Source organism: Heptranchias perlo, chromosome 38 (genome assembly GCF_035084215.1).
Source record: "Heptranchias perlo isolate sHepPer1 chromosome 38, sHepPer1.hap1, whole genome shotgun sequence".
NCBI classification, from domain to species: Eukaryota; Metazoa; Chordata; class Chondrichthyes; order Hexanchiformes; family Hexanchidae; genus Heptranchias; species Heptranchias perlo.
The window spans coordinates 10861148-10875007 of NC_090362.1; the positions used below are offsets into that span (position 1 = coordinate 10861148).

Genomic DNA, 13860 nt, shown 5'->3' on the forward strand with positions numbered 1-13860 from the left:
CAGCTACAACACTGGCATCTACCTGCCATTGTGGAAAATTGCCCAGGTATGTCCTGTCCACAAAAATCAGGACAAATCCAATCCGGCCAATTACCGCCCCATCAGTCTACTCTCCATCATCGGCAAAGTGATGGAAGGTGTCGTCGACAGTGCTATCAAGCGGCACTTACCAATAACATGCTCACCGATGCTCAGTTTGGGTTCCGCCAGGATCACTCGGCTCCAGAATTCATTACAGCCTTGGTTCAAAGGTGGACAAAAGAGCTGAATTCCAGAGTGGTGAGAGTGACTGCCCTTGACATCAAGGCAGCATTTGACCGAGTGTGGCACCAAGGAGCCCTAGTAAAATTGAAGTCAATGGGAATCAGGGGGAAAACTCTCCAGTGGCTGGAGTCATACCTAGCACAAAGGAAGATGGTAGTGATTGTTGGAGGCCAATCATCTCAGCCCCAGGGCATTGCTGCAGGAGTTCCTCAGGGCAGTGTCCTAGGCCCAACCATCTTCAGCTGCTTCAATGACCTTCCCTCCATCACAAGGTCAGAAATGGGGATGTTTGCTGATGATTGCACAGTATTCAGTTCCATTTGCAACCCCTCAAATAATGAAGCAGTCAGAGCCCGCATGCAGCAAGACCTGGACAACAGCCAGGCTTGGGCTCATAAGTGGCATGTAACATTCGCGCCAGACAAGTGCCAGGCAATGACCATCTCCAACAAGAAAGAGTCTAACCACCCCCCCTTCACATTCAACGGCATTACCATTGCCGAATCCCCCACCATCAACATACTGGGGGGTCACCATTGACCAGAAATTTAACTGGACCAGCCATATAAATACTGTGACTACAAGAGCAGGTCAGAGGCTGGGTATTCTGCAGCGAGTGACTCACCACCTGACTCCCCAAAGCCTTTCCACCATCTACAAGGCACAAGTCAGGAGTGTGATGGAATACTCTCCACTTGCCTGGATGAGTGCAGCTGCAACAACACTCAAGAAGCTCGACACCATCCAGGACAAAGCAACCCGCTTGATTGGCACCCCATCCACCACCCTAAACATTCACTCCCTTCACCACCACAGTGTGTACCATCCACAGGATGCACTGCAGCAACTCATCAAGGCTTCTTCGACAGCACCTCCCAAACCCGCGACCTCTACCACCTAGAAGGACAAGAGCAGCAGGCACATGGGAACAACACCACCTGCACATTCCCCTCCAAGTCACACACCATCCTGATTTGGAAATATATCGCTGTTCCTTCATCGTTGCTGGGTCAAAATCCTGGAACTCCCTTCCTAACAGCACTGTGGGAGAACCTTCACCACACGGACTGCAGCGGTTCAAGAAGGCGGCTCACCACCACCTTCTCAAGGGCAATTAGGGATGGGCAATAATTCTGGCCTTGCCAGCAACGCGCACATCCCATGAACGAATAAAAAAAAGGCCATTCAGCCCATCGAGGCCTCACCGGCTCTATGCAAGAGCAATCCAGCTAGTCCCACTTCCCCGCCCTTTCCCCGTAGCCCTGCAAATTTTTTCTTTTCAAGTACTTATCCAGTTCCCTTTTGAAGGCCATGATTGAATCTGCCTCCACCACCCCCTTGGGCAGTGCATTCCAGATCCTAACCACTCGCTATGTAAAAAAGTTTTTCCTCTTGTCACCTTTGGTTCTTTTGCCAATCACCTTAAAAATCTATGTGCTCTGGTCCTTAACCCTTCTGCCAATGGGAAGTTTCTCTCTATCTACTCTGTCAAGACCCTTCTTGACTTTGAATACCTCTAACAAATCTCCTCGCAACTGTCTGTGTTCCAAGCAGAACAACCCCAGCTTCTCCAGTCTATCCACGTAACTAAAGTCCCTCATCCCTGGAATCATTCTAGTAAATCTCTTCTGCACCCTTTCTAAGGCCTTCACATCTTTCCTGAAGTGCGGTGCCCAGAACTGGACAGGATACTCCAGTTGTGGCCGAACCAGTGTTTTATAAAGGTTCATCATGACTTCCATACTTTTGTACTCTATGCCTCTAGTTATAAAGCCCAGGATCCCGAATGCTTTTTTTAAACTGCTTTCTCAATCTGCCCTGCCACCTTCAACGATTTGTGTACATAGACCCCCGATCTCTCTGTTCCTTTACCCCTTTTAGAGTTGTGCCCTATTTTTTATATTGCCTCTTCTCCTGCCGAAATGTATCACTTCGCATTTTTCTGCGTTAAATTTAATCTGCCACGTGTCCGCCCATGCCATCTGCCATCAGCCTGTCTATATCCTCTTGAAGTCTATAACTATCCTCTTCACTGTTTACTATCCTTCCAAGTTTTGTGTCATCTGCAAGTTTTGAAATTGTGCCCTGTACACCAAAGTCCAAGTCATTAATATATGTATCAAGGAAAGCAATGGTCCCAGCACTGACCCCTGGGGAACACCACTGTACACCTCCCTCCAGTCCGAAAAACAACCATTCACCACTACTCTATGTTTTCTGTCCCTTAGCCAATTCTGTATCCATGTTGCTACTGCCCCCTTTATTTCATGGGCAATCTTGATGATAAGCCTACCGTGTGGCACTTTATCAAATGTCTTTTAAAAGCTCATATACATCACATCAACTGCATTGCCCTCATCTACCCCCTCTGTTACCTCATCAAAAAACTATCAGGTTAGTTAAACATCTTTTTAAAGGTACGAATTGATCCCAAATCAACTCTCTCTGGGAATGTGATGTGAGGGGTGGGTCTGCTCAGTAGGTGTCGGAGTTCAGCAGCAAGTTTTACAACCATTAAAGCAGGGACTACACAAAACATATTCAAGCTGCAACAGCTCCCATGTCACCAAAAAACACATCTCTTAACAAAAGGTAACATTTAGGCATTGCTGCATCTGACACTCAATGAAAGACTACACACAGGGCTGGGACCCTAGGCCCACACATCACTGCGCCTTATACTGGGATAGACGCAGCAGGCAGGAAAATAGTGAATCAATGATCTATGGCAGAAAATGAAGATTTTGTTGGGAATGTAAAGACGCATCAAGTCACAAATAGGTTAACGGTGTTTCCAAAACATTCACATCACTGTCTTACAATAATTATTATACAACGGGAGGCTTTAGGCAGATAATTGGATTCCATTAAGGAACATATACACCCAAGTGTTTATTGCTTCATTTAAGGCACATAGAATTAATGGATACAGGCAGAGAAACACATTGTAATGCACACAGTGCACAGCAGCTGAAACCCAGCACTCCCTTTCCAACACCCGCTGACAGAAATGCCTGCTAAACCTGGAATTAAATAAAAGCAGGCATTGAATAAATAGCAGAACACGGGAATAACCGAGCAAAGGAAAGCACAAACTGGAAGGTGGAATCTGCAGAAAAAGCAGGAACAGATTTTGCATTGGAGACATTTAATATTCCTAAAGTGTAAAAGGGTTTGAATTGATCAGTTACTCTACTCCCCAAGGGATTATGCAGTTGCTGGTTCCCTAGTTTTTAGCTTTAATGCTGTAAAAGATCAAACCCTGAGTGAATAATTTCCTTGTGTCTACAGGACCAGGATACTGGGGTTTGAAATGCTGCAGTAATTTATCAAGGTAAAGAGTTACATAATGTACAGGACAAATTTGTTGCACAGGATCTCACTGTAAACATTCCCTATTCAGATCTTTCTGGCAGTTTTGCAGCAGTGAGTTTGATATTGTGGGATCTATTCTGGGCAGGATTTGGTTTTGGTTTCTCCGAGCCAATGTTATCGCTCCTTTTGCTGATTTTCCCAGGACAGAATACTCAGGTTAGACACATTAAACCAAGGATTGTGTTACAAGCAGGAATACAATCACATCACGTACCTTAAATAATGTATTCCCACCTGTAACTTAAAAAAAACATTGGGAAAGCTGTCCGCAGATAGATCGTTCGTCAAAAAGGAGGGAGGCTATTCACATAGAACGAACGCAATACGTAATCAGACTGGAGAACGGAAAGCTCGGTGTGACTCAACTATTAAAAATAGAACTATTTTCTGCAATATGGAGGAAAACTCCTTTAAACTAAATTTATAAGAGGCTTCAATAAAAATATTAATATAAGGTCACAAAACCAGCCAGAGCTGGGACATGAAAGTTACAGTCACCAAACTCCACACAACCTTTACATTTTGCAACGGTGACTTTCCTTCACACCCTTCTCATTACTGACCCTTCCTGTCAGTCTACTGACCACCCAGAAGTAAAGGTGGGGAGGGGGGGCGACTCGGATCATCCAGGAAGGGGGGGGCGCGGACCATCCGAGGGGATGGGGGGCTTGGACAATCCGGGGAGGGAAGGAGGGTCTTGGAGGGGAGGGGGTTCGGACACCCGGGGGGGGGGGGGGGGAGGTGGGGGGTTTGGACCATACGGCTGGAAGGGGTGGGGGCTGCAGGAGACCCCAGCCTCACCAGTATTGCAGCTGTTCCTGACTCACAGCTCACCAGTCGGGGGTGGGGGAATTTCCATTGGTTCCAATGTGGAGCAAAGCCAGGAATTTTACTCTCAGAAGGAGACAATCGCTGGTACACTTCCGGGGGTGTGGCGGGGGGGGAGGGAGTCGGGTGGGAGATGACGCCCAGAAATTGTTCCCCCCAACTCCTATTTTTTTTGCCAGAAATTGGGCGGAACAGGAACTGGTTTCTCCCCCACTAAACTCTTCCGCTCTCTCCGGACACAGACAAGAACATCTGGAGGAGGATCCTGCCACAAGAATATCTGGAGGAGGATCCCACCGCTGGAACATCTGGAGGAGGAATCCACTTTGCACACCAGTGCACCCGGGGCTGCAAATAACTGAGCCGTTGTGGGTACAGAATGGTTATAAAGAAGGACCACGGGGTCATCGGATTGTGACAGTATTTCTCCAATAACGTTTCTATTTATTCAAAGTTTAAAAGCTGGTAGGAGGTAAAACAGGCCCAATCTAGTGAGAAAAAGTGCAAACTCTGGGAATACACAGCCTCTGAAAGAAAGCAGACAGGTTGATGCTGAATCCCACCCAAAGCATCAACCTGCTTTGATCTTTCAGAGGCTGTCTGAACAGCTGTGTAAATGCTGCATTTTTAAAAATTTTCATTTGAGATTTTATGATTTCTCTTTTTTTCTCTAGATTTACGGAACCTCTTAAACACCACTGCTGCCGTACATGGCAGGGCCCCGAGAAATTAAAACAACATTTGTGCAACTTAATCTCGCAAGAGGACATTCAATGGGAATCTGCAGAATCCAGGATTCACTCTACACCAGAGGCAGACCGAGCTATCAGATCCTTCCTCAGTCCTATCACCTCCGATTCTACAGTCTCCCACTCACATTCTGTTTACACAATACAAGTTTAGCTTAAAAACGACACTTGCACATTTTCAGGTTATCTTCACTGAGGATAACTGCGGTCCACCAAATTACCTCCAGCCTGAAACACACGCTCACCAAATTAAACTTTAGTCATCTCAGGTGAAAGTGAGCGTACAGTCTGCAGCCCGTCAGAGTTAGGTTGAGCTCGGAACTTCATCTTAAAAGGAGACATAAGTTTGAAAAAGTAGTTTAGCCACCAACTCCCTGTGTGAGTTCTGAATTTCAGACCACTCTCAGAGTTATGAACGGCTCCTTTACACCTATCAGTGGTCAGTTAAACAGTGGCGTTGCCGGAGGCTTCAGATCAGGGTTCCCACCCATTCTGGCGTAATGTGGTGGGAAGACAAGGCACTGGGAATAATAAATCAAAGCATTTGTCTGCTGTATGTGACTACATCGCAGAGTCAGCGTACAAATCAATCACAGTCCAGAGTTACAACAGTCAGGCACTTACTGTCTGGGAGGAGGATTGTTGCAGGGGACAGGTTCTGAGATTTTCCAAAGATTATCTGCACATGGGTGGGAACCGCACATACCAGGATCTCAGGCAGGCAGTGCTAACCTCTCAGCTATGGTGTTAGTACAGGCTTCAGTGCCCCTGGGTGAGGAGAAAATACCAGGCAGGGTTCCTGTTCCTAATTCCTATCCAGCAACTGCTGCGCATCAACATCAGGTAACAGCAGAATTGAGACTGGCTGTGAGGCTCTCCATGTGGAATAGCTGCCATTAATCACTTTTTACAAATGTCTGTGAAAAACAGTCACTTGGAGCCAAGAGCTATCAGCACCCATGGACTCAGTGAGAGTCAGCACCTTCAGGAACTGTACCCCAGTGAGAGTCAGCACCTTCAGGAACTGTACCCCAGCGAGAGTCGGCACCTTCAGGAACTGTACCCCAGTGAGAGTCAGCACCTTCAGGAACTGTACCCCAGTGAGAGTCAGCACCTTCAGGAACTGTACCCCAGCGAGAGTCAGCACCTTCAGGAACTGTACCCCAGTGAGAGTCAGCGCCTTCAGGAACTGTACCCCGGTGAGAGTCAGTACCTTCAGGAACTGTACCCCAGTGAGAGTCAGCGCCTTCAGGAACTGTACCCCAGTGAGAGTCAGTACCTTCAGGAACTGTACCCCAGTGAGAGTCAGTACCTTCAGGAACTGTACCCCAGTGAGAATCAGTACCTTCAGGAACTGTACCCCAGTGAGAGTCAGCACCTTCAGGAAAAGAGGGAAAAAAAAGTCGAAAAGAGAATGAGCAGTGTTGTGTTCTGTCCATGGGTAGATGAATCTCCTGGTCAGTGGGAGTGTGGGTGCACAGAGCCCGGTTATAGCAGAGTGCACAGGCTGGTAAGAACACTGGGCCAATGAGGCAGGCCAGGTGATCAAGGTTTTATGTTGCAGGATTAATGTCCTATATTCCATGTACCAAAGTTTAGTTCATGTTAATTTGAAAGGCCCCAGACGTGTTGTTTGAAGAGCTGCTGAGGGAGGTACCTGCGGGGGAAAGCTCGCTCCTACAGAATGCGTTCAGTAATTGTCCCATGTAGGACCCTCTCCACCGAGCACAACACATGGAGAAACTCCCCCAAGGGACATTCAGCCCCCAAGCTGCCAGCGTTTGCCATGTAACCAGCTGGGTTAAAGGTTCGTCAGAAATATGTCTTTAAATGTACAAAAAATAATTTAATCAGGAATAGTTTTTTTTTTAAAATGACTGGAGTTTTTATAAACTCTTTAGGCACACTTGCCCATTAAGGTGAGTGGTGTTAGTGCTGAGGAATTTCAGGCACTCAGTGAGAGATTGCCAATTAGTGCAACGTTTCGGCCCAAACTCATTTCATGTCGAGCTCTTACATCTGTCAGACTTTCAGCCCATCAGACTGGGATGGATTTGAACCCAGGTCCCAGAGGTTAAACATCAGTGCCTAACCCACTGTGCCACCCAGTGCCTCATACAAGGACTTCAAACATAAAGCAGGCAATGACTGGCAGCTTGCGGTTGCAATTATGCTTTGAGGAAAGGCCCTTCAACAGAAGATATGTTTACAAAACTGCTGTCTTGAGTGCATTCCCTCCTCGAGTCCCCTTCCTCTTAAAAATAGCTGTGCAAATTTCTAATATACCATCTTCTTGCATATTCATTACTTGTCAGTTCAGAGAGCAGCGTCCAGTTTGATTAGGTTTGGCTTTTGGCCTTTGCTGGGGTGCCAGTGACTCAGTGTCACTGTACCCACCCCCAGGAATCCTCAATCTTCGTTTGCCAGGGTTTCTGTGGAAGGCCATGTTTTCGCACCAGTTAGCAGGAATTTGCTGAGTGGCGTTCCCAGTATGCTCCGTCGACAGAGATTCCCAACGGGAGAGAAGGGAAAAGACGAGGAGAAACAGTCAGGTGTCCCGGATACCTCGCTGAAATCTTTGGCCCGGAAGTACATCCTGCGATTGGAGGGTGGGGGAGAGCCGGACAGGAAGGGGTCACTCCGGTACTGGCGAAGACGCTGCTGCAGAGTTTCGATGTCATCCGCTAGTAACGAGATCTCGTGAAAGGCGCTGATGAATCCTCCATTGGTGATCTGCGCCTCGGGAATCCAGCGCAAGTAGCATTGCCTCCAGAGCTGGGCGTGCGCACTGCTGAGGAATGGCAGGATTAGTCCGTGCAGGTCCAGTGGCTTGGAGAACCAGTCCCTGAAGTAACGCTCAGTGTGCTGCTCATGGCTCTCGTTCAGCTGCACCAAGTCAGAGCTCGGCCTTCGTATCGAGTTCCTGCGAGGAAAGAAATCGCGCTGATCGCTGAGTTTCCCGTTTTTCATCGTGTACACAGAGTAGATGGAGGATGAGGAATTTTTCTGACAAGAAATAAGCAGTAAAATAAACAAGTTGCTTCTGCCGTCTCTATTACTCCCAGCAGTAATGGGCAGCATGCAAAGCCCGTCTGCTGGTCAATCCCTCTCCATTCTCTTACCACTCCTGTCTCACAGATACTTTCAAGGCCTGGGCTTCTCTAACTTTCACCTCCCGCTTCTCCTGAGCTGCAAATACCTCGTTCTACACAGTCCTCCTCCCTGTGTTGAAACCAACACACATTACACTGCCTTCTCCTCAGCTGATTCCTTTCCACCATCTCAAACTCCTCACTTTCTCTTCCTCCTACAATCTACAGGCTTTTAAAACCCAATCTTGGCCCCACTTTGCCCCCACTTCTCGTGTATTCCAGCCCAGGCACTGTCCTGCACTATGGCCCTTGTACCTTCACTCTTCCCCCAAGTTTCTCAATATACATATTACTGAGGAAGGAAGCTGTGCTCTCAAATGCCCATTGTCCCCCGATAGTGTTTATGTTTTAGCGACTGCTGATTCGAGGTGTCCTGAGGCTGACATTGTACAGAACACCCCCTCTCTCCCAGGCCATCAGGAAAGATCAGCACAGGGTCAAGAACTTAACTCACGGGAGCCTCAGGACAAACTGCAGCGACTGCTCTCAGGCCCACTCACCTTTGCTCTTTTGAAGGATTTGATCGTCCCATTCTGCACACAGGTCACACTTTTGCCGATGTACAGGGGGTTATTGAACAGAGTCAGATCTTTAGCTGTGAACTGCAGTGACCAGTACCAGACAGAGGGCAGTTCTAGACCTTTCCCATCACATTGCAGCTTCCCGTTAGTGGCAAAATCCTGCAGTTAGTGGGTGAAGGGAAAGATTAGACCTAATCACTAAGCATAACAAAGCAGACACAATCTTACTGTAGATTCAGCAGTTATAAATATTTTATATTCTAATTAACAGTCAGTCAGCAACATATCCAGATGATAATTGTATGAGGCAGCAGCCACTGGTCAGGACATTGCTAGAGTTTATTTACATTATATTTTATCATGAATTAAGCCGCACAGTGTGGTAAACCTGTTCCTCCCAGAGGCTCCCGGGGCACAAGCCCCAAGTTGGTGTGTGTGTACATTGGGGAAGGGAAGCCTTAGGCTCAGCTATAATGTCCCTCATGATTAGGTAGCCTGGGATCGGTATTGGAGAGCTTCCAGCATCCCAGGAACTGAACCCCAACAACAAGTCATAACCTCCAGGGGAGGGGAACTGAACCCCAAAAGTCAGCATCTTCTGCCGCAGTCTGGTTACACCCACCTGGCTCTGTTGCACTCGCTGGTATTGGCTGTTGAAAAGGAAGGTGCCAAACAGGGGAATCCGAGTGCTGTCGTATAACACAGTCAGGTAGGTCTCAGTAAACTCGAAGGCGGCTGGAAATTGCTGCAGCAGCTGCCACACACAGTCCAGGAACAGCAGGAACAGGGGGCACTGAAGGAAGAGAGAAACACCTTTAACTTTAATACATTCAGTCCAGAATTAGGATGTCATGTCAGTTTTAGCAAACAGCGGGTCGCAAGTAGAACTGCCTCACTGTCTGATCCCAATCACCTCAAGCACGTATCCGTAAAGGATCAATAATTGGACAAGCAGCTCATTAAATCCTGAAGAAACGCAAAATGGGATCAGCAGAAAGTTACAGACAATCAGGACAGAGAGAGTTCACCAACTGAGGTCGTTATCACAGCTCATCCCTGAGACACCCCTCAATATCAGGACTAATCCCTGGGACATCCCCCAGTGACGGTGGGGATCACATCTGGAATATAAAAGTTTGACCTGAGTCCGACCCGTCCTATAGTTTAAATGTAACGACTGACACCCTGAGAGGTTAAAGCTTCTGATAAATCTGGCAGATGTACGTAGGGCTCCCTGCAGTGGGCAGTCTGTCCAATTCCCATCCCATCCTTACAGCAGTGTGCTGTACTCACTACCTAAATGTCCTGAGTTTAAGATAACAAGGGAGAGCAGGCGTAATCCTCACCTCGTGTTTCTCTGACTCCCGGAGATGGTTACAACGATCCAGGAACCGGTAACCAGCCACAACCCACTCCTTCTGGATCAGGCTCTGAAATCCCAGTATGGTGCGGAAATGGGGATCCAGCATCACCTGCATGACTGAGGCTACGACACAGCTCAGGTCTCTTCCTTCCTCCTCTGGTGAAAGAACACACGGGTGGCATGGATGAAAAGCTTCATATCAAGGACTGAGCTCCATTAAACAGTGGCTGGAAACTCAGAGAGGATGCAGTCTGTCTGTGACAAGCAGCTTTCTTCGCAGGTACACAACAGTGTTATTTATTCCCTTTTGCCAGGTTACCAGCAGAAAGCTTATGCTGTACCATAAATCCCACACTTATAGGCCAGAGTTCATTAGGTACATTAACAGCACCTCAGACTACACTGGCTGCATTCGAGCAGCTTTCCTGAAGAATTTGGAATGGCAGCAGCATCAACAGGCACTGAATACTGCTCTGTGTACTGTACACAGTGTACCTGTATACTGCTGTGTGCTGTACATAGTGCACCTGGATACTGCTGTGTGTACTGAACATAGTGCACCTGGATACTGCTGTGTGTACTGAACATAGTGCACCTGGATACTGCTGTGTGTACTGAACATAGTGCACCTGGATACTGCTCTATGTACTGAACATAGTGCACCTGGATACTGTTCTGTGTACTCTACACAGTGCACCTGAATACTGCTGTGTACTCTACACAGTGCACCTGAATACTTTTTTTATTCATTCATGGGATGTGGGCATTGCTGGCAAGGCCAGTATTTATTGCCCATCCCTAATTACCCTCGAGAAGGTGGTGGTGAGTCGCCTTCTTGAACCGCTGCAATCCGTGTGGTGAAGGTTCTCCCACAGTGCTATTAGGTAGGGGGTTCCGGGATTTCGACCCAGCAACGATGAAGGAACGGCGATATATTTCCAAGTCAGGATGGTGTGTGACTTGGAAGGGAACGTGCAGGTGGTGTTGTTCCCATGCGCCTGCTGTCCTTGTCCTTCTAGGTGGTAGAGGTCGCGGGTTTGGGAGGTGCTGTCGAAGAAGCCTTAGCGAGTTGCTGCAGTGCATCCTGTGGATGGTACACACAGCAGCCACTGCCGGTGGTGGAGGGAGTGAATGTTTAAGGTGGTGGATGGGGTGCCAATCAAGCGGGCTGCTTTGTCCCGGATGGTGTCGAGCTTCTTGAGTGTTGTTGGAGCTGCACTCATCCAGGCAAGTGGAGAGTATTCCATCATACTCCTAGCTTGTGCCTTGTAGATGTGGAAAGGCTTTGAGGAGTGAGGAGGTGAGTCACTCACCACAGAATACCCAGCATCTGACCTGCTCTTGTAGCCACAATATTTATGTGGCTGGTCCAGTTAAATTTCTGGTCAATGTTGACCCCCCCAGGATGTTGATGGTGGGGGATTCGGCGATGGTAATGCCGTTGAATGTCTAGGGAGGTGGTTAGACTCTCTCTTGTTGGAGATGGTCATTGCCTGGTACTTGTCTGGCGCGAATGTTACTTGCCACTATCAGCCCAAGCCTGCATGTTGTCCAGGTCTTGCTGCATGCGGGCACGGACTGAGGAGTTGCTTCATTATCTGAGAGTACTACTCTACGTAATGCACCTGAATACTGCTCTGTGTATTCTACGTAATGCACCTGAATACTGCTCTGTGTACTGTACATAATGCACCTGAATACTGCTGTGTACTGTACATAATGCACCTGAATACTGCTCTGTGTACTGTACATAATGCACCTGAATACTGCTCTGTGTACCATATATGTTTTGCACTAGTGCACTGTGCATGTACATGTTATTAATGTGAAATATTTAATACTCACCCTGAATGATGACAGAAATGTTCTTGCTGTACATCCACTGTGTGAGTTCTGCCGAGTGCTTCAGGAACAGTCTATGGAGAAGGAAGACCACACTGACGGTGTGCAAAAAAAGCATTTTCTTAATTCTCTCCCCTCCTTTTCTGAAGGCACTGACTTGCACTGGGGTATGGGTCCCGCTGGCACTGACTCACACTGGGGTAAGGGTCCAAAGGTGGGTAAATGGAGTTAATCTAATAGAATAGGCACATACTCTCTGGAGTTTAGAAGAGTGAGAGGTGATCTCATTGAAACATATAAGATCCTGAGTGGGCTTGACAGGGTAGATTCTAAGAGGATGTTTCCCCTGGCTGGAGAGTCTTGAAATAGGGGACATAGTCTCAGGGTAAGGGGTCGGCCATTTAAAACTGAGATGAGGAGGAATTTCTTCACTCAAAGGGTCGTGAATCTTTGGAATTCTCCACCCAGAGGTCTGTGGATGCTCAGTCATGAGTATATTCAAGACTGAGATTGATAGATTTTCAGACTCTAGGGGAAATCAAGCGATATGGGGATTGGGCAGGAAAGTGGAGTTGAGGTCGAAGATCAGCCATGATCTTATTGAATGGTGGAGCAGGCTCGAGGGGCCGTATGGCCTACTTCTGCTCCTATTTCTTATGTTCTTATGAATGACGGAACAGGCTCAAGGGGCTGAATGGCCTCCTCCTGTTCCTAATGTTTCTAGATCTGCAAACACAGCAGCATTGACAAAATGTTCAGGTATTCAATGTTGAATTGCATCCCTTAGCTGACACTCAACATCAGCACTTAGGAATGTCCTTATCAAGGCAATGTTTAGGAGTGCTGGATTCTCAGTATACCTTAACAAGCATTCAAAGTAAGTTACACGATTCACAACTATCTGATTTAACGTCCTTCACAGTTTTTAAGTCCCCAATGAAAATACAGCGTGGCTAACGCGAGTCAGCTTTCAGCAGGAGCAGCACTTGCTTCTCAGAGCTGGAGGGGAGCTCACAAACACATCCTCTCACACTCAGATTCTTTGAATTCAACATCTATTATCTGCTATAATAGGAAAAACAATCTGAATGGACAAGGGCTGAATCAGATCGTCACACTGCCTGGACAGTCCCTGGTGATGTGGAATGGAGTCCCAGCTCAAATAGTTAATGCTGGCTCCATTACTACCCATAAACAGAGCAGAGCAGGGTCACTATCTGGTTAGGGGCAGGATTAATGGGCATCAGGGGAAGTGCAAGTAGAAGTCATGGAATGCTGTGTGGAACATGATGGGCTGTTGGGTCCGGGGAAAGGTCACAGGGCAGGCAACTGCTCACGGATATGCTGCGCTTGTGTGCTGTGCATGTACATGCTTGTTATTGACCACAGGAAATATTTAAAACGGGTCAGGTTGTAAGGTCATTGATCAGGAGGAGTTCTGCTTTCTCTTAGGAGATTAAAGGGGCAGCGTAGAGTCCACGATGGGCAAGGATGTACTGGGCAGGGATGTAAATGGGCTCAACGGGCCAAATGGCCTTCTCTCTCTCTCCTGCTTTCTGTTCTTACCTGACGTACTCCAACCACCGAGTGCTTTCTAATGAGGACAGCCACTTCTCATCTGTTTCTTCAAATAAATCTACAGTGAAACAGATATTTTGTGTGATTCCGCCTCTTATATTTGCTGTTTAACCAAAGGCTGTACAGAGGTTGCAGATATTAATGCACAGGGAACTTCCTGGCAATGGAATTGTAAGTATCTAACTGAA

General features: G+C 47.4%; 1 protein-coding gene across 2 annotated transcripts in view; it reads right to left on the reverse strand.

Annotated features, from left to right (window-relative positions):
* Window positions 1-3121: 3121 nt before the first annotated feature.
* mtmr10 (myotubularin related protein 10) overlaps window positions 3122-13860 on the reverse strand; it is a 37385-nt gene continuing 26646 nt past the window's right edge. For both annotated transcript variants that reach the window (XM_067973426.1, XM_067973427.1), the window contains 6 exons: window positions 13661-13730; window positions 12098-12168; window positions 10236-10408; window positions 9512-9682; window positions 8869-9048; window positions 3122-8222 (listed from right to left, as the gene is read on the reverse strand). In XM_067973426.1, the coding sequence (XP_067829527.1) occupies window positions 7626-8222; window positions 8869-9048; window positions 9512-9682; window positions 10236-10408; window positions 12098-12168; window positions 13661-13730 (1262 nt within the window). In that variant the 3' untranslated portion in view covers window positions 3122-7625. The remainder of the gene's footprint in view (window positions 8223-8868; window positions 9049-9511; window positions 9683-10235; window positions 10409-12097; window positions 12169-13660; window positions 13731-13860) is intronic.